The sequence below is a fragment of the Polyodon spathula genome, chromosome 5, assembly GCF_017654505.1.
Source record: "Polyodon spathula isolate WHYD16114869_AA chromosome 5, ASM1765450v1, whole genome shotgun sequence".
In the NCBI taxonomy this organism is placed as follows: Eukaryota; Metazoa; Chordata; class Actinopteri; order Acipenseriformes; family Polyodontidae; genus Polyodon; species Polyodon spathula.
In genome coordinates this window covers 55,828,500-55,848,834 of record NC_054538.1, presented here as the reverse complement: position 1 = coordinate 55,848,834, position 20,335 = coordinate 55,828,500, and the positions used below count along the sequence as shown (strand labels likewise).

At 37.4% G+C, this 20,335-nt stretch overlaps 1 protein-coding gene across 4 annotated transcripts in view; it reads right to left on the bottom strand.

Moving 5' to 3' along the window:
- Positions 1 to 20,335, bottom strand: part of LOC121316068 (signal-induced proliferation-associated 1-like protein 2) — a 150,329-nt gene that overhangs the window by 77,079 nt on the left and 52,915 nt on the right. For all 4 annotated transcript variants that reach the window (XM_041250804.1, XM_041250805.1, XM_041250802.1 and 1 more), the window contains exons 2-4: positions 14,827 to 16,582; positions 3,147 to 3,280; positions 1,683 to 1,871 (exon numbers count right to left, since the gene is read on the bottom strand). In XM_041250804.1, coding sequence (XP_041106738.1) covers positions 1,683 to 1,871; positions 3,147 to 3,280; positions 14,827 to 16,264 — 1,761 coding nt within the window. In that variant the 5' untranslated portion in view covers positions 16,265 to 16,582. The remainder of the gene's footprint in view (positions 1 to 1,682; positions 1,872 to 3,146; positions 3,281 to 14,826; positions 16,583 to 20,335) is intronic.

Sequence of the window (20,335 nt, the reverse complement as noted above, 5' to 3'; positions counted from 1 at the left end):
CACAGAGCTAGACACAGCAGTGAGCTCAGTATAGGGGGAACTTAAAAAAACAAGCCAAGAACAAGCATATGGCAATCTGATGAGCTGATACAACAAAACTATTAGGTCTGAACTTGAAAGTGAGACATGCTTAAAAATCAGAAAAAAAATGAAGCTGATTGCAATCATAAAAAGGTTCTTTTTTAAAAAAAAAAAAAGAAGAAAAGATAAATCTGTGTTGGGGCATTTTGACTCTGTTGAGGGACTGCTCTTCAGTTCTTGTACACCCTAATCAGGCATCCTTTATATTGAAAACTATTTCAGGTTGAAACTCTATTACTACATATCTGCATATTTTACAGTTATGGATGCAAATCCTTTCTATACAGGGGTACTCCGGGCACCTTCAAAGCTTTTGGGTTTTTCATGTTCGATTATTTTTCATAATGAATACATATTGTGATTCCAAAAACGGTTGTTTGCTTTGTCTAGACAATTTTGAGAAAAACAAACCATAAACACATTTTATTTTCAAACTATCGCTTTCGAGTCCTGATTCATGAGCTGCGTAATCTCTTAAGAAGGTCACAGACTTGTCATCATTATTCTCTTTGAACTTCAAAGCAACAGCATACATTTCATTTGGCAGACCAGGTAAACATCATATCTGCAAGTGTAGAACCCAAACTCAAAGTGTACGGAATTCTATGCTCACCCTTATACATTCGCTCTGCATTAAAAGTATTTCTACCGCTTTCTGTTCAGTAGAGCAATATTTATGAATTATAGCAAAAGGAATGTTGAAGATTAAGTGAAGCATTCATACATTTGTAATTAATATGCACTTTGATTCATTTAATTCATTTTTATATAATAGCAAAAATGTCAACTATCCTTTCACAAAACCCACAGTATTTTCATTTCAATTGCATTTCATATTTGCATAGTGTTTAGTATACAATAACACTACTGGATTGTAACAAACATTTTGAAATACAACACGTACCCTATACACAAGGCTATAAGCACATTTTAAATGATGTACCATGTAGGGAAGGCTAATTTTAAATCAATCAGTTGCATGCTTGTGTTGAAAATAACACAATACCAGAACAAATTTATTTAAAATTGGGAGTTAAAACTTGATTGTTTGTTTCAAACATACCCAATTTTCCAGGCCTTTTACCACTAAACCATAAATGAACAAGCCACAGGAAACAGCTTTAATTAGATTCTGACATGCAGAGCAGCTCCCATCTGCTGCATGTGCTAGCAAAGAGGACTAGACTGGCTCCAGTTAGTAGTGGAAGTATTCCTTTTAATTGGCCTGCCTCACCACCACCACCCCCCCCCCGGAAAAAAAAAGAAAATTTGCACTTGCTTGTTTTTATATGGAGATGATCTCACTAACTGAAGTAGCATGTTAAAAGCTTAGCAGTCCGTGAATCTAGCGACCATCAACCAAACAGATGGCCTGTATATATCAGTTTAGTGCATTAGAAAAAAAGGGCTTAAAATGAGCTTTAGGGTTGACTGGGGATCAGCTAAAGTTAATAAGAAAGCAGGGTCACTAGCTGAAATGAGCAGACTATGGTTTAAAAAAAAAGTTAGTAAAAATGTATTTCAATTTAAACACATTAACTTGTGGAAAGTAACATCACGCTTTATTCATTTAATTTTCTTGTGTAAAATTTGCAGCTTACCCCTTGTTCATCCAATTTAAGAAGCTGTTCTGGGACTTTGGGCGAGTTTAAAGCCAGCCTTAGGCACTGGATGTTTAGCTCTGGTATTGCGTACTCTAGCACCTCTTTGAGAGGCAGTCCCCTTGCTGTGCCATGTCTGGCTGTGGAGGGCACAGCATCTTCCAGTATCGCTCCTCTCAGAGTGGTGAGCTGTGAGGAATAAAGAGAGATCCGATTCATTATTTATACCTGCATACTTCAAAACACTGTCAACTTGAAGGCAGAGGAAATGAAACTCAGTTCACTTTGGAAAAATACAAATATGCAATTGAGTGAGAATGAGATCTATATCTTGTTCATACTGAGTGAATCAAAGCAACATAAGGGGAAAAAAAAATGTTTTCTATTCCTTTTCAGTTTAGACATCAATAGTTGAAAGGAAAGCAAAGAAAACATTGAACTTTTTTCAATTATGGTAAAATAGCTTGTAATGCAGCAGAGACCTTCCAATAAAAGTACCCACTTAGTGTCTAGTTGCAAAGTTTAAGGCAATTCAAATATTTATAGATTTAAAAATTCCCTTCACACCAAATGTGGATGGCTGTACTGCAAATAGGCCAGTGTTTATTGCTTGAAAATGTTTGGGATATTTCTATCAAAGGACATCACATATTTTCACATTGCTGAGCATCAACTAAATTTGACAAACTTTTAACCTAGGTTATCCCAAGTGAAAGGCAACATCTCACCTCTAATGGGATTTGGCTTATTTTACAGCTGGACTGTCTGAAGCACCAGGTAATAATATGATGGACAATGGTCATATACAGTTCAATATAGTACTGACTGGCACTGGAGGTACTTGAACCCTTAGCTATCTGTTTCCTCATATTTGATTTATTTATCAGGATTGCACATACAGCTGTATATATTTATCCACTAAATTGTATTACAAAATCTTACCAGGGTAAAAGGACAATAAATTATTTAAGCACAAATGGATGCAAATAAATCCCATGTGCAGAACTATATATCAGACTTTTTAGAATACAGCTAGATTCCTTAGACTGCAAATACAGTGGCCCACTTAAATATTATTATTAAATTCATCCAGAACACTTGATTCTAATATATTCAGCAATACTAAAACTGGGCCTACAAATTATATATAACATTTGATTAAAAGGTGCTTTAGCCCATAGCTAAATTTACAAATATAAGTATTTTTCATATTTCTGAATATCCTAACGTGGCTAGTCTGTATTGCAGTTTGTAGTGCGCGGTCTTGAAAAACTGTTGCTGAAAATAAACTTACTAAACTAAAATGATGTTTACATTTTTACATTGAAAATGGCTGTAGCTCAACCTATCATGTTATCAAAGTTATTACTGTACTTGAAGTAATTAAGTACAATGTTGTAATAAAATGAGTCCACCCACTTTCCTAAGCAGTCTTTTTTTTCTAAGGCATCACAACTAATTTACCTCACTGGTCCTGAAGGTGATCCGATAGTTATATTGCACTCCATCCTTTTCTTTTCCATCCTCTAGCTTTTCCCTTCGGATGCTTACAGCCACAGGCCCCAGGTTTTCATCTACTCCAAAGTAGTTTTGATGTTCTGTGAAGTGAAGAAAAAAAATGTAAAAGAAGGACATAAATAGAGCATTAGCTAGTGGTCTGCTCATCAAAGCAAGTTAGATATTTTGATGATATGGTTATAGTCCAGCTTTGTACAGTTTTAGATACACAATATGCAATCTGTAAAACTGTCTGCTAGAAAATGAGTTTTACCAACACACCGGTTCCTTCGTTGCAAAAGTACTGTAACTGCTGCATTTTAAAGCAGTTTTATATTAATGGATTTTTCTGCATTAAATTTGTATTGGGCATAAATGTGCTGAACCTATCCACTTCCAGGAAGGTTATGCAGAGGAATACAATATATAAAGGTTAAGAATATACAGTATATGAAGTAGCCATCAAGCTCAACATGATTTTTACTGTCTGTGCCGACCAGGTGAAGTTAACATTTTTCAGTCAGACACTTTGGGGAATCTGAATAAAGGTATAGGATAGTAATCTTTGAATTTAAGACCTGACACTTTGATAGAACACTTGAGTTATTGGATTGGTCTTCGTTCTATCGCAGAAATGCCCGGTCTTCAATTTGTACTTGGGTTACTACAGTATTTTGCATGCGAAAATATCCTGCGTTTTACCAAAACTGTAATCCACGTATACAGTTGAATTCTAATTACATTTTCTATCAATCATGTAAACACAGAAAAGTGATGCTTTCAGTTTTTGGACAATGCTTTGTCACGTAAATGTACAGATTGTCTGGGAGATGTAATAAACAGAGGACTCTTTGCGGATGACCAGGGAAGATTCATTGTTGTTACATGCATGTTAAATTTCCCAATATACAATTCTTTACCAATATGCCTAATAGACAAGTTCTTGCATTACATTGCAGAATCCCATTGTATACATGGCTCTTAAGCGTAATTAAGGTTGTATTAGGCATCTTTATTTGATGTTTTATTTTTTTCTGAAATTTAAGTGTGGTTAATTTGGGCTACATCTTAAATCTGAGGGCATTTTAAATTCTCAGGAATACAGTAGCAACTGTAAATTACTGGTACTGTGCACAGTCTACAGAGTAAATGTACTGTACTATTGCAATTGCCTGACATTTGATCGTAGCTTTTCATATTTCACAAAAACGCTTATCTGCATGGTTTGCATAGTAATTTAGGCTATTGCAATCACACATGGACGAAGATAATTATTACAGTACAGTAAATGGTGGTCTGATATTGTGTTTTGCAAGGTACTGGCACTGTAATTGAGTGTAAATGAATAACTTGAAAGCCCATACATTCAGTGATACGTGCCATATTCAGTTTAGATTACCATACTGTTCTTGAATGTTGACCAAATACTTTTATAATGCTTCCTAACAGCTAGGTATGTTGTATACTGTAAATGTGCAGCAGTAGCCTACTGCTTTAGCGTAAACTTAAAATGTTTTTAAAATGTATTGTGCAAAATGGCCACACCCAGTCATTTTTAAATATAACAGTACATATTACTTTATTTCAGTTACAGTACACTTAAGCCTTCCATCATCTGTAGAGTACATCACCTCAAACACATGATGTACTTTACAGTCATTTACACCACAATATGACAAATGAGTTGGATCCTTTTTGCTGGGCCACCAAGTACTGTTTGAACAGCCCAACCAAGATGAAACAGATCTCTGAACTGGGATTCTCCTTAGGGGCTGTCGAATTATCGATATATTCTGAAAGCGTACACAGCATGCACTGTGGGGAGGTAATATGCTGGATGTCCATTTTCTCATCAGCAGGACACCGCAGCAGAAGTCAACCTGTGGCGCCTTGTGACTTTCCTGGTCTACAACGACTACTGTAAATTTACTTTTTATAGAGCTTGAAATATTCATAGGCCTGCAGCTATCGGGAGATGTTGTTTTTGTGACGGTTTGCGATAATTAACTTTTGGTTGAGAAAAAGGAACCTCTAATGTTCACATCAGGGTTGTCAATTCTGCCTAAAAACTAGCATCACACAATTAAATTAAAATGCAATCTTGTTAAATGGCGAATATGTTTTTATTTGTTACTTTTATTCCCCCGGTTTGTAAAAACATGCACAATTCATTCAAAGTCCAATATAAATCCGCTCTATATCGAGGGCCACGATATAGTGAGAGTCCCGTAGAAAAACAAATAGGCTAATAACAAATACTGTACAACCACGCCCTCGTTATATCGGGGGCGTCAGGGACCAGTATAAATCCTCTACTAAACCTGCTTTTTCTCATTTTTCTTATAAAAAGCAGCACATCGTTTTAATTCGTACAGCGGAGGGCGACTGCTTCTCATCAACTTCAGTCTCCAATTAATTTCATCAAGGAGTCTTCCGCTCCTTTCTCAAATTCAAAAAGCAGTGCATTGAAAGAATCCACTCCCAAAAGAGTTTTAAATGTAAATATTAAAACAAAATAACTAATAAAACAAAAACATTACTAGTGGTTCCTTAGGCAGCCAACACAACAATAGCAGGCAAGATGTATAGTATACTGCATGTATTGTATTCTTTAAAAAAAGTTTACACTGTATCTTCGCATGCATTAACTGAAACAAATAGCACATTACATTTTGTACTGTAGTCATGAACAATATACCTGAATCTAATACTAAGCATCAACCATGACTAGGCTGTCACAAATGTACATCATCCAGGTTAGAGGACTACTGTATGAAATGTACATTAGCTCATAACACACACCAACAAAACCCTATAAACAGCCACCTGCACGCAACCACTCAGGGAACCTGGGGCACTAAACAAAGACATACTGTGCAGCACAAGGTAGGCTATCTCTTAAACACTTACATTATTGGCCAACATGATGACTTTCATTAATTAATACAGTACTATACAAGACAATGCATTAAAAAGTAATTCCTACTGAATCGAACAAAACAGAAAGCCAGGTATAAAAGTTGAATGTATTAAAAAAAAAAAACAAACAAACAAACAAACAAACAAAAACACCAACACAGGAAAAATTGCTGTGACCAGTCTAACATGTCTTATTTACAAATCCTCTGTAAACAGTGTTAAATGTTAAAACGAATTGTGTAGTACTGTATGTTACTGTACCTATGCCATCTTAATTCTACATTAACCATCATACACTGGCCCATTGCTGAGCTTCAGATACTGAACAAATTTCATACATGTGATCTTATTACTTTCAGTGAATTTAGTGCTCATGAAAGAGGAGGGGGACTACAGAAGCTACTGTATAGTACAGTCATTCAAGGTGCTGGCAGGTGCACCTTCCCCCTCAAATCTCTGCAAGTGCACCAAAATCGTGATCTGAACACCTGCCACAACCAACTATCAGCAATTCTGCAATCTGTTGTCCTCAGTATCATACTCTGCCAGTTTTAATGTTCTTAAAAAGTAAAAAGCTTCAATAGAATCAGGCCAAGTTAAAAAAAAAAAAAAAAAAAAAAAGTAGGTTCTGCATAATCTATACTTAATCTGTAATATTGTACATGTTGAGATTGTGTTTAGAATTTGTTGCATACTGCATCCTATCTACTACAGTAGTAAGACATTAGTTTGTGTCACTCAGAATGCTTTCATCCACCTCTTAGATTATGGCATGAAATAGACTGCTTTGGAGGACAACTATAACGGCATCTACTGTATAAAAATACAAGCCTGATGAATCTAGAAAATCCAGTTCCCTTATTGGTGCCAGACCAAGTTAAATCTAAATGTTATAAAAATCATAAAGAGCAACACATGTCGCCATATTGAATGTCTTCACAAAGTGTACCGCAACTGGGTCTATTAAAAACACTGGCTGCCCAAATTCTTTCTTGTCTAGGGTTTAAAATAAAGGGAATCAGCCTTGTAAAGCACTTACAGCAGGAATCAGCCAATTTACTGCCAGAAAAAGAAAAGAAGAATAGTCATTCAACATGACGGACAGTAAATGTGCCTGACAGCAACTGTATTGAGTCTGTCGTCTTGTGGTGAAGCCAATTAAGGTTGTGAAAGAAAATGAGAGGTTACATCAGGAGCAATATTGTTCGAAATGTTAACCGCTTCAGAATCTGAACTGTGGAGGAATAAAAATAAATAAATAAAACACACTGCTGATAAAGTTTCAATTACGCACCCACTGGGTTTAAAGTGTTATGTCCCTGTCCATTTTACTCAAGTGGGACACGGCAGCGACAACCAACTGCCAGAGTGACGACTTAACTTGAACCCTCGCTGGGAGTGCTGTCCCTCAAGTCAGACCTGTGTCAGCCAGCATCCAAATAAAAGTACCATACAACAAAAAAATGTTACTATCGGAATATAGATCCCATTTATCAAGTAACAAATCAAACAATTAGCTATTACATTTTTAGGAGGGTTTTCTTTTCTTTTTATTTTAAAATTACAAAAGACATATAGGAGTTAGACAATTGCTTTGCAGGGGAAACTTCAGGATGGGTTTGGAATGTACTCAAATTATTTCAGCAGTAAGGAAGCTCATGATTTTCTGGTTTGTAACGTACAGTAGGTTATAGGACACACCAAGAGAAAGCAATGCTACAGTAGGATCCCAGTCGCTGCTCATTATCATTATTTAAATATCTGAATCCTTCTGCAAAACATAAGAACATAAGAAAGTTTACAAACGAGAGGAGGCCATTCGGCCCATCTTGCTTGTTTGGTTGTTAGTAGCTTATTGATCCCAAAATCTCATCAAGCAGCTTCTTGAAGGATCCCAGGGTGTCTGCTTCAACAACATTACTGGGGAGTTGATTCCAGACCCTCACAATTCTCTGTGTAAAAAAGTGCCTCCTATCTTCTGTTCTGAATGCCCCTTTGTCTAATCTCCATTTGTGACCCCTGGTCCTTGTTTCTTTTTTCAGGCTGAAAAAGTCCCTTGGGTCAACACTGTCAATACCTTTTAGAATTTTGAATGCTTGAATTAGGTCGCCACGTAGTCTTCTTTGTTCAAGACTGAACAGATTCAATTCTTTTAGCCTGTCTGCATATGACATGCCATTTAAGCCCGGAATAATTCTGGTCGCTCTTCTTTGCACTCTTTCTAGAGCAGCAATATCTTTTTTATAGCGAGGTGACCAAAAATGCACACAATATTCAAGATGAGGTCTTACTAGTGCATTGTACAGTTTTAACATTACTTCCCTTGATTTAAATTCAACACTTTTCACAATGTACCCGAGCATCTTGTTAGCCTTTTTTATAGCTTCCCCACATTGTCTAGATGAAGACATTTCTGAGTCAACAAAAACTCCTAGGTCTTTTTCATAGATTCCTTCTGCAATTTCAGTATCTCCCATATGATATTTATAATGTACATTTTTATTTCCTGCGTGCAGTACCTTACACGTTTCTCTATTAAATGTCATTTGTCATGTGTCTGCCCAGTTCTGAATCTTGTCTAGATCATTTTGAATGACCTTTGCTGCTGTAAGGGTGTTTGCCACTCCTCCTACTTTTGTGTCATCTGCAAATTTAACAAGTTTGCTTACTATACCAGAATCTAAATCATTAATGTAGATTAGGAATAGCAGAGGACCTAATACTGATCCCTGTGGTACACCACTGGTTACCACACTCCATTCTGAGGTTTTAACTCTAATCAGTACTTTCTGTTTTCTACATGTTAGCCACTCCCTAATCCATGTACATGCGTTTCCTTGAATCCCAACTGCGTTCAGTTTGAGAATTAATCTTTTGTGCAGGACTTTGTCAAACGCTTTCTGGAAATCTAAATAAACCATGTCATATGCTTTGCAATTATCCATTATCGATGTTGCATCCTCAAAAAAATCAAGCAAGTTAGTTAGACACGATCTCCCTTTCCTAAAACCATGTTGACTGTCTCCCAGGACCCTGTTATCATATAGGTAATTTTCCATTTTGGATCTTATTATAGTTTCCATAAGTTTGCATATAATAGAAGTCAGGCTTACTGGTCTGTAGTTACCTGGTTCAGTTTTGTTTCCCTTTTTGTGGATCGGTATTACGTTTGCAATTTTCCAGTCTGTCGGTACCACCCCTGTGTCAAGAGACTGCTGCATGATCTTGGTTAGCGGTTTGTAAATTACTTCTTTCATTTCTTTGAGTACAACTGGGAGGATCTCATCCGGCCCAGGGGATTTGTTTATATTAAGAGCTCCTAGTCCCTTTAACACTTCTGCCTCAGTTATGCTAAAGTTATTTAAAACTGGATAGGAACTGTATGACATGTGGGGCATGTTGTCAGTATCTTCCTTTGTAAAAACTTGTGAAAAGTAATCATTTAATATATTTGCTATTTTTTTTTCTTCATCTACAATTTTGCCATTTGTATCTCTTAAACATTTAATCTCCTCTTTGAATGTTCGCTTGCTGTTGTAATATTGGAAAAACATTTTGGAATTGGTTTTAGCTCCCTTAGCAATGTTCATTTCTATTTCTCTCTTGGCCTTTCTAACTTCCTTTTTGACTTGCGTTTGCAGTTCTGTGTACTCTTTCTGCGTACTTTCTTTTTGGTCCTTTTTTAATGCTCTGTAAAGTGCCTTTTTTCGCTGAATATTTTTTTTAATTGATCTATTAAACCATTTTGGCAATTTAGTTTTACATTTAGATTTGTCTACTTTAGGGATGTAATTGTTTTGCGCCTCTAGTACTACATTTTTGAAGAACAACCATCCTTCTTCTGTGGGTGTTTTCTCTATTTTACTCCAATCTACTTCTGTTAGTCTCTGTTTCATACCTTCATAGTTTGCTTTTCTAAAATTGTAAACCTTAGCTTTAGTCATTACTTTTGGGGTTTTAAAAAACACTTCAAATGAGACCATGTTGTGGTCTGAGTTTGCCAGTGGTTCTCTGACCTCTGTTTTAGTTATTCTATCTTCGTTATTTGAAAAGACTAAATCAAGGCATGCCTCCCCTCTAGTCTGTGCCTTGACAAATTGTGTTAGGAAGCAGTCATTTGTCATTTCAACCATTTCTATTTCATCCTTCGTGCTACCAACCGGGTTTTCCCATTTTATTTGGGGGAAGTTGAAATCCCCCATTAGTATGGCATCTCCTTTGCTACACGCATTTCTAATGTCATTGTATAACAGATTATTTTGCTCACCGTCTGAATCTGGCGGTCTATAGCATGCTCCTATTATTATGCCCTTTGAATTTTTGTCCGTTATTCTGACCCATATTGATTTGGTTTTATTTTCTTTGTCCAGGTTTAACACCTGGGCTTCAAGACTGTTTCTTATGTATAGCGCTACCCCTCCTCCTCTTCTGTCCTGCCTGTCTTTCCTATACATTGTATACCCACAAATATTATATTCGTCCCCATCACTCTCAGACAACCACGTTTCTGTAACACCTATCACATCATAGTTACTTGTTAGTGCAGTAGCTTCAAGTTCTAGAAGTTTGTTTCTGATACTTCTAGCATTTAGATAAATACATTTAATGGTTGTCTTACCTGAGTTGTTGTTCTTGTTTTGATGCGGTCTCCCTTCTGTTTTTTTGTTGATTTCTCCCCCCTTCCTTTCTAGTTTAAATGCTTCTGAACCTGCTCAAGGATCTTTTCTCCAAGTAGACTGGTTCCCTTGTTATTTAAGTGCAGTCCATCCCGTCTATACAGATAGTCCTCGTTGTAGAATGTGGTCCAATGATCAAGATAGGTGAAGCCTTCCCGTGTGCACCACATCTTGGTGCACCATTATTTCCAGCTGTCCATATGGTCCTTTGCAAGGTGCCGATAGTATACCAGAAAATACCTGTTTTGGTTTTCTCTTAATTTCCTTCCTAGCTCTCTGAATTTGTTTTGCAGGGATTTTGGTCTGTCTCTTCCAATGTTGTTTGTACCGATGTGGACGACTACTACCGGGTTGTCTCCTGTTCGTTCTAGGAGCCTGTCCACATTCTCAGTGATGTGCTTGACCGAGGCTCCCGGAAGGCAGCACACTGTTGTAGTAAGGGGGTCCAAACTGCGAATTGAACTTGCTGTGTTTCTCAATATGGAGTCCCCAACAATCATGACCTCCCTTCTTTTTGCTGTCTGGTCACCACTGTCAAGGGGTCCTGGATGTTGTTCCTTTCATTCTCTTGTTGTTGGTTCTGCTCATCAAAATTCTGAAGTGACTCAAATTTGTTGGTTGTTTTGATTTCTGGTGGTTGTGTTTGACGAAGTTTCTTTTTTTCCCTGCTTCTGCCTACCTGAACCCAGCTGTTCTGACCTTCTATCTCCCTGGTGGCTTTCAGTCTGTTAGGGGTGATGCAGACTTCCATGAATTGTGGGTGTGCCAGTTCCTCAAGATCCTGTTGCTGTCTCACTTCTTCCAGCTCCATTTCTAGCATACTTACTAATTTATGCAAATCCTGGATCGTGCGGCACTTTACGCACACTTGGTTTAGCTCCGCTGGGTTTTCTCGGATTTTCCACATCAAGCAGGTGTCACAGATTACTGGCTTGAAGACCATGTTGATTTTTTTGAAGTTTAGTTTCTTCTGCAGCCGTCAGCCTGCTTTCAAACTGCTTCTAAACTGCTCTGTACTTTTCCACGCCTGTACTTCTCCCACTCGCTGTCGCTGGGAAGACTGCCTCATTTAACTGCGTTGTTCTGCTGTGTTGTTGGCTCCTCCCCTCGTCCGTGTCTCAGAAGGGCGCTAAATTAGAATCAGCTGCTCCGAGTTTCAGCTTGTTTGTTATCAGAAAAACACACGCGGCTGTTTGACTTTGAGCTGCTACTGTGTTTCCCCAGTGTCCTCTGTTTTCTGATTAAAGCAATTCAAGATGCAATTTGTCCTTACTGCTTCTAAACTGCTCTGTACTTTTCCACGCCTGTACTTCTCCCACTCGCTGTCGCTTCCACTCACTGTCGCTGTAGTTAGCCTCCAAGCCAGACAGGTTACAGTACATTTGTTTTATCGTTTGCAACCAACAACAATGCATGATAAACAACCACTAATTCCAATAACACAATACCATACAGCAAGTGTGCTCCACTAAAACAATGAGTCACCCTGCCTCAGGGTGAAGGGACAGAGGTTGCATGACAGGCACACTGCAATTAATCTAACCAGTGCGCACATCTGTAGAGGCAAGAAAAAAAAAATCTACAGTACATTGACAGCCATCAGATGCAGGATTTACTGGACTATATACAGTATGCGAGAGAAATCTCCAGATCCAAAACAAATTGATTTTACAGTAAGTTCACATAATCATTAAAAAAATAAAATATGTGCGGCTGCATTACACACATTTCTGATTCGTTGCACTAATACAAAAATTTTAAAAAAGCATGATCTCATTACTTTGTTTAGATACTAAAGGCACTGAACAATGTGTAAATAAGCAAATGACTAACAGGTTTACTCACAAACAGCAGAGGCTGACTGCTGCTGGGTTTTTAAATCAATGCATTAGACCAAAGGTGATTTCACAGCAGGGGACAGAGAGACAATTTCACAGTAACCAGGTCCAAGCATCCCTTTTCCAGAACTACTGGGTCAGAATTCTTAGTCTTCCATATTTTATATTAATATATGTCCTGTTATGTCCTCTACCCTCAGTAGTATCTTGACTGTGTGCATATACTGTAAAATGAGTGAAATTCACTCATTAGCAGTAAAATAGTGAAAGAATGTATGGTTGAGGAGTTATCAATTAAAGCTAAATTGGAGGTTTTCTTTATATTACAACCCACAATACATGTGTCCAGTTCATTCTATGCAAGGAGTGCATTACTGAGAAAATGCAAGTAAGACTGTATGCTTTAGACACCACATTGCTGAAAAGCAAGTTTTCAGTTTCGTCAAAACATACCGTACATTACCATTCCTGATTTTAAGCTACTGTACAATATTAAGTTAATTCAGTGAGTAATAAATAATAAACAGTAATAAATAGCTCCAGATAGACATTACATCTTATATCTGTTTATTTGAGAACAGTTTCCCCTACCCCCCCACCCCGAGTTTGGAAAGCCAATGTTGATCCTTAATCTTCATAAAATGATGTTTAAATCACAATCTAAAAATACAGCTTCAGCTCTAGGAAAGGGGTACAAATCACTGCCGGGTCCCACATGAAAAAATATTTTAAAAATCTCTGCGTCTGTATTGCAAGACCACTATTTGCTGTTTACAGAATACTCTAATATCTAGGGCTACAGATTCATATTGGGGAACTAAACATTCCGTTTCACAATGATCCAACTGTAGGATCTCTGGTTCTCATTTGGTAACATTAACATTAAATTAGTATGTTCTTAAAGTCAACCGAACTGTAACTTTTTTAATAGCTTCAGTGTATTATACAGAAGTACATTAAAAAAAAAAAAAAAATACATACATCCATCCATACATAAATAAATAAATAATAATGTTTTACCCAAGACTAGGACTGGTTAACAGAACTGCTATTTGTAGTGGAGTTATTTGAAAGTAAAAACAAATGGTACAGTATATTTATGATTGTTAACCATCATAGAAATAAATAAAGGTTATGTGGCTTAGATATAAGCACTTTCCAGCGAGTGCCACTGAAGTCTGCTGACAGAAGGTTAGGTCATAACTGACATGACATCGAAGAGAATCCAGACGAGTTCAATTTTTACATTCCGAGTTCCTGGTGGCTCAGCTCCTTTCAGATCAATTGTACGAGACAGGTGCCAAAGGAAATATGCATTTTTGCTGTTGGTTTAGGGTGTGTCGTTTGATTATACGGGATAAGACCTTAATTCTGCTTGAAGGTAAATTCCCTTTCCATTATCTACACTAATACCTAAATATCACACACTCCAATTCAGCAAGCTTTCTAACAAAGCTGTGGAGTACACATCAAATACTGTACTGCACAAAAATGACAGATGTAGAGATAGATTCACATTGTGTCATGCATTTAACAAAAGAGTTGCAGAAAAAAGAATTACAGTAGCAAGTTTCCAACCTTCATTGTACACCTAAAATGCATAATGAGTTTAATTATCACATACAGTGCCAAAAGACTGGTGCTGCTATTTAATTTTTTTTTTTTGCTTTACATTTTTACACGACAAAATGTTGAGTACAAAAAATTTCAAAAAAATCATAAACCTTTATTATATTTGTTAAGTAGATGTGAAATATCCCCATGAAGAGTTATGTTTGGTAAAACTTGCCATATGCGCATTCATTTATTTTCTTTTTTAAAGGTCCCTTTAAATTAAGACCACAGGAATCACAACAATCGTCATAAGGTTTTATTACAAGCAGCTCCTCCACACTCAGACCAACAGCTGCAATGAAACATTCTGCAGTACTTGATCCAATGTATCTTTCTGTACACAATGCGGCTAAGAGAAACGATCATTGGTGGCCTTATGAAACAGCAAACAGCCTCTTTAGTACAGTAGCTGGGTAAAGTTAAGCTGGTTTAGCTACTGGCACTACATGAAAGATTTTAATTTCATCCCTTTAGTTTATATTGATGTTTTAGTGAACATCACTGAGCAAAATGTAATTTAACTTGGTAAAAGTGGAATCATCTTTTAATAGGAACTTTGTTTTAAATGATTGGATGCAATCAAAATAAAATAAACCTTACCTCTGCCGTAGAAGTATTTGTGGTAGTAGTATGCGCCAAGATCAATATGTTCTATAATGTAACGTTTCACTTTTTCCCGGTGAATAGGCTGGTTCTCCCTTGGCACCTCAAGCACAGACACACCAGCGTTGGTGCAGTGAGAGCTAAGGGAGGACTCAAAGGAGCAGTTCTCGCCAGCATAGGTAGCCGAATTAGCCCTGGATAATGAAATCCTCCTTTCTCCTTCACCTCCAATCTCATTGCGAAAGTAGGGGCAGCTAAGAACCAAGCTGTTGCTTTTGCCGTCCCCTTCATCTGCATTCAAGTTCTCTTTTGAGTTTAGGTCTTCTCTGCTCCCCAATGGGGACTCACAAAGCCCTGGAGCACCCCCTGCAGCTTGATACTGTGATGCTGCAGAAGCTCCAGTAGTGGTGTTTTTTCTTTTCCCAAGGTTAGCTCGGTTAGCCATAGCTTCACTAATGTTGAATAAAACACTCTGGACGTCGTAGTGTGCAAAACATTTCTGAAAGCTCAGCGGTCGCCCAAGCCTGTCCAGTCTGCAGTCATCTTGTTCAGTCGAGAACCTTAAACTGTCATGCTCACTTTTTATTGTCCGCAGCTTCCGGAACAGAGAGGTCTCCACTGTTTCAGATTTCAATCTCCGCTTAAAGAATTTCTCTCTTTCTCTGCTATACAGCAACGAACTATCCACATAATCATACCCAGCGATCTTGACAAATTCTCCTCTGGAAATCTGTGCTGCAGTTTGAAGACTTGGGGAGAAAGAAGAGTCATAGTGTAGAAGTTCAGGAAATCCCAACGGCAGCATGGTTCGATGTTCATGACTATCAACCTGATATCCCCTCAGCATCGCAAAAAAACTCTCACCAGACAAGCCCTGCCTGTCAATTGAAGACGTGCTTCCATATTCCCGGTGGAGAGAGGCCCCTGTGTTCGGGTTCACAGCATTTTGGTCGAGGATATCTTCTGCATCTATATCACTAATGGTGACATCACTGTTACTTCTTTGCCGGATAGGATGGAGCCCCTTTAGAGGAGATCTGTTGAAAACATCACCTAAAGCATATTGGGTCTCTGCAAAGTCTACATCCATAGATACCTCCTGGCTTCTTTCGCTAACTGAGCCCACATCTTGGTCAATCTGTCCATTGTGGAACCCTAACATTAAACTTTCATAGTTTGGTGGAGGTCTGCCTTCCAAACCATCCTTCCTAGGAGGCCACTCCGAAATCCTTGCTCGTACCCCCATTTTAGGCATAGCTGGCGCTTCAGATTTCCCCTGTGTATTTAAAGACGGAGGTCCCATGTTACCGTTCAAAGCTTTAAACTTTCTAGCAAACAGGTCATCCGCCTGCATATTTATTGAGTCGTCCATGAATCCTCCCGAAACACCAGCTGAATGGGTTAGGTCTGCCAGTCTAAGACTTGGATCACTCATACCCCTTCAAGGGAAAGCAGGCACCTTGTTGAGGAATCACTCTTCATTGCATTGCCATCATTCATTCATTTAGCAGCATTAAGGGAGTGAAGAAGACAGCATTGTTTTGCTACACAGTAAATGTAGCTAAATAAAAGTAGTAACACTACAAGTCCATCATCTTTTTTAAAACAGGCCTGCAGGATAGACAGAAAAGCACTTGATGGTCACAGAAAATAACTTGTATTTAAATGTTGATTTATTCTGGGATTGGACGAACACATTTCATACTCTAAGGCAAGTTCAGAAGAATTGAAGACAGGTATTTCTTTGCAGGCTCTGTAGAGAGAGAGAGAGAAAGAAAGATATTTTAGTTACCAAAATAAAGACTGTTCCCATTTTAAACTAATGCACAAGGTTACAACCTAGTTAAAAAAAAAAAAAAAAATGCAATTTGAATGTCTTCATTTAACCCAATTTACACATCCAACTGTATTCTATATTACATAATAAGTACAATGAGATGTGCACACGTACACTCAGAAGTTCAAATCATAATATATGCATTTGTGAAAATTCTACTTCTTAAAACAGTGAATGGCATATCCATTTTAAATCAGTCTGCTGGATACCTGACTGAAAGCTTTTCAAATAACCATAAAGGAATTTGGAACACGTTTTCAAATGTTAAGATACATTTTTTGCCCGATGATTTTTTTTTTTTAATAAAGCCTCAAGAGACTTCATAGAAACACACAATTAAATCTATTGTATAATTAATAAAATGATTGAAGCTACTGCCACGAAAATAGTTAGAAAACTGAGTTCAGTTACAGTATCAGCATATATATCATCGAGGAAAAAATAATCACCCTCGAAACTATGGGTCATACACTTGAACGCTTTATTTTGCAAAAAAAAACAACAATGCAGCAATATTTTTTTCTAAAATAATGACATAACTTACTCTCCTTTAAAGTTTAAGATACAATTGATTTTTGTTGAGGCGGTGGGTACAGCATTGCTTATTTGCGATAACTCAACCCTGGCCAGAGACAACTTACATACCGTGCTACTTGTTGTAGTCAATGATTTGATAATTTTAATTTATTGAACTGAGTGTTGTTGTCACAGGCAACAAGAATACATGTTAATGTTTTTACAAGTTATTGACAGAGGGAGTAAATACTAAGAAATGGTTTACGGTTATTTTTTAAGCTTGTAATGTATTAAACTGAAATATTGAAATGGCTGGCAACACAAATAAATGCAGTTGAAAAAGAACATTTGCAATCCATGCAATTTGGTCACATTGCAGCCCACAGTCCCACAGTAGCCTTGCTATGCAGCCCTCTGCTCTGTCAACTTTGGTTCTCCGTATTAGAATAAGAAATGGAACTGGAGATGTTTATTAAGTTGGGAGAAGAGACAGTGTGCAGAGAGAAAAATCACGATACAGTAATACCCAGTACTGCACATCTTGTAGTCATCTTCTTGGGAGAAATTGTTTTGCATTGTAATTATTTAAGAACATAAGAAAATTTACAAATGAGGTGCGGCCATTGAGCCTATCTTGCTTGTTTGGTTGTTAGTAGCTTATTGATCCCAGAATCTCATCAAGCAGCTTCTTGAAGGATCCCAGGGTGTCAGCTTCAACAACATTACTGGAGAGTTGGTTCCAGACCCTCACAATTCTCTGTGTAAAAAAGTGCCTCCTATTTTCTGTTTTGAATGTCCCTTTGTCTAATCTCCATTTGTGACCCCTGGTCCTTGTTTCTTTTTTCAGGTCGAAAAAGTCCCTTGGGTTGACACTGTCAATACCTTTTAGAATTTTGAATGCTTGAATCAGGTCGCCGCATAGTCTTCTGTGTTCAAGACTGAATAGATTCAATTATTTTAGCCTGTCTGCATATGACATGCCTTTTAAACCTGGAATAATTCTGGCTGCTCTTCTTTGCACTCTTTGTAGAACAGCAATATCCTTTTTGTAGCGAGGTGACCAGAACTGAACACAATATTCAAGATGAGGTCTTACTAATTAATTAATGCAGTGCACAGTTTTAATATTACTTCCCTTGATTTAAATTCAACACTTTTCACAATATACCCGAGCATCTTGATGGCCTTTTTTATAGCTTCCCCACATTGTCTAGATGAAGACATTTCTAAGTCAACAAAAACTCCTAGGCCTTTTTCCTTCTTCAATTTCAGTATCTCCCATATGATAATGCCCATTTTTCCTTCCTGCATGCAGTACCTTACACTTTTCTTTATTAAATGTCATTTGCCATCTGTCTGCCCAGTTCTGAATCTTGTCTAGATCATTTTGAGTGTTTGCCACTCCTATTTTTGTGTTGTTTCGTAAGACTTTAGGTAAAGTGATAACTGCCAGATTATGATCATATGAACTGTCCTGTATTAGCAATTGGCTGAGGGTTACATTGGTATGGGAAGCATGGTGAGCAGACACGGACTGAGCATTACAAATTGGTGAGAAAATGTCTGTCAGCAGAATATCACTGTACTGTATGTAATTCAGTAGAAGATTGACAAGGATAGTGTACAGGACTTTTACAGCCCCCATGTCTTCTACCAGTAGAAAGTGCTGTGTATTTTGAGCTACATCTCCCAGACTCCAAGAAAAAATGTAGCAGCTGTGTTACAATTTTGTTTTCAGCAATAGACAAACCATTAGAACACCATGCATGCAATATTGGATAAAGGTCAGGGGCCGGAGTCTGTTATTCATAAAAATTGGAAAAAAAAAAAGACGTTTATGTCTTGTTGAGTTAATATTTCACGATTAAAATCTGTTTTACTTCACTTGCATTCAGTTTAAACTACTGTACAGATTGTCCGTTTTCCTCCATGGAAAAAAAAGGCAATGCATTTAAATCCCTGCTCTCTACTGAGTGAATACAGTAGAGCAATGCAATGGTTATTAACTGCAATGGGACACCCACACAAAAATAAAAACTATTTTCCCTTTTAATTTTACAAAGATATACTACATACAGTACATGTATGATTATTGGCGATGCCCTGTACATTAGTTTTCATTTCTTCTTTACCTGTCCTGACAATGTACAGCTTATATGAAACACTGAACCTGCTTCCAGCATAGTGATTGCCTTTAGAAGCCTCCTTCCCTGCAAGTTAAGATATAGCAGACCAGATGACCCTGACCAGCTGCTCTTCTCTACAGTACTGTAGCTATTTACAGTACTTTATTAATAAACTCCCTCTGGAAAAGTTTGACTGCTGTAGATAAGAAGGAGTTCTGTAATTAAGCCATGGTCTATGCAGCAAACCTATTATTATACAGCATATCTGCACGGTTCACTTAAACTCCTGAACCAGGGGACACATGTTGTACAGTAGGTGCAGCTTTGTTTGCCCTATAAGTGACGACTCACACCCTGTTCTGTACTCAACCTTACACCGTTACAGTTTTACTGAGCCTAAATGTCATTCTGTAAAAAAATACATAGCAACAAGATTTGTTTTGTACACAGTAACATTTCAGAACAGCATGTAACACTAAAGATGAAATGCTGGTTTTGGATTTTTCTGTCAACAAGGTAAATAACAGAAGGGTCCACAGTACAGTACCAACACGGCTGTCAGCAAGATGAGAAGTTGACTTTTGAAAGTGCAGTCAGCAAGAACCCTTGTGAACTCAGATACCATGTCTCCTCTCGCAGGTATTTTTTTTGTTGGAGAATCCAATACATTTCAGAATCATCAAAAAAAGTAAGTTGCCAGTTTCCCCTACCAAAAATATAACCCAGAGGCCTAATCATCATTTAAAAAAATCAAGTTCTAGAATCCAACTTCAAGACAGCTGTGAAATAATTGATTCAAATCAGTTTCAGGAGATTTAAACTTTTTTTTTCTTTTTTTGCAATAACCAAATGTATACTATATTGTAATTATTTTCATAGATAGAAGTAGGACCTCAGAAAAAAAAAATCTCTGTGGCTGTCACAAATATGCCCATTATATTAAACAATACATACAATAATAGTTTTTACAACACACTACCTAACACTAAATCTTGAAATATCTAGGATCACAAACCTGACAACACCA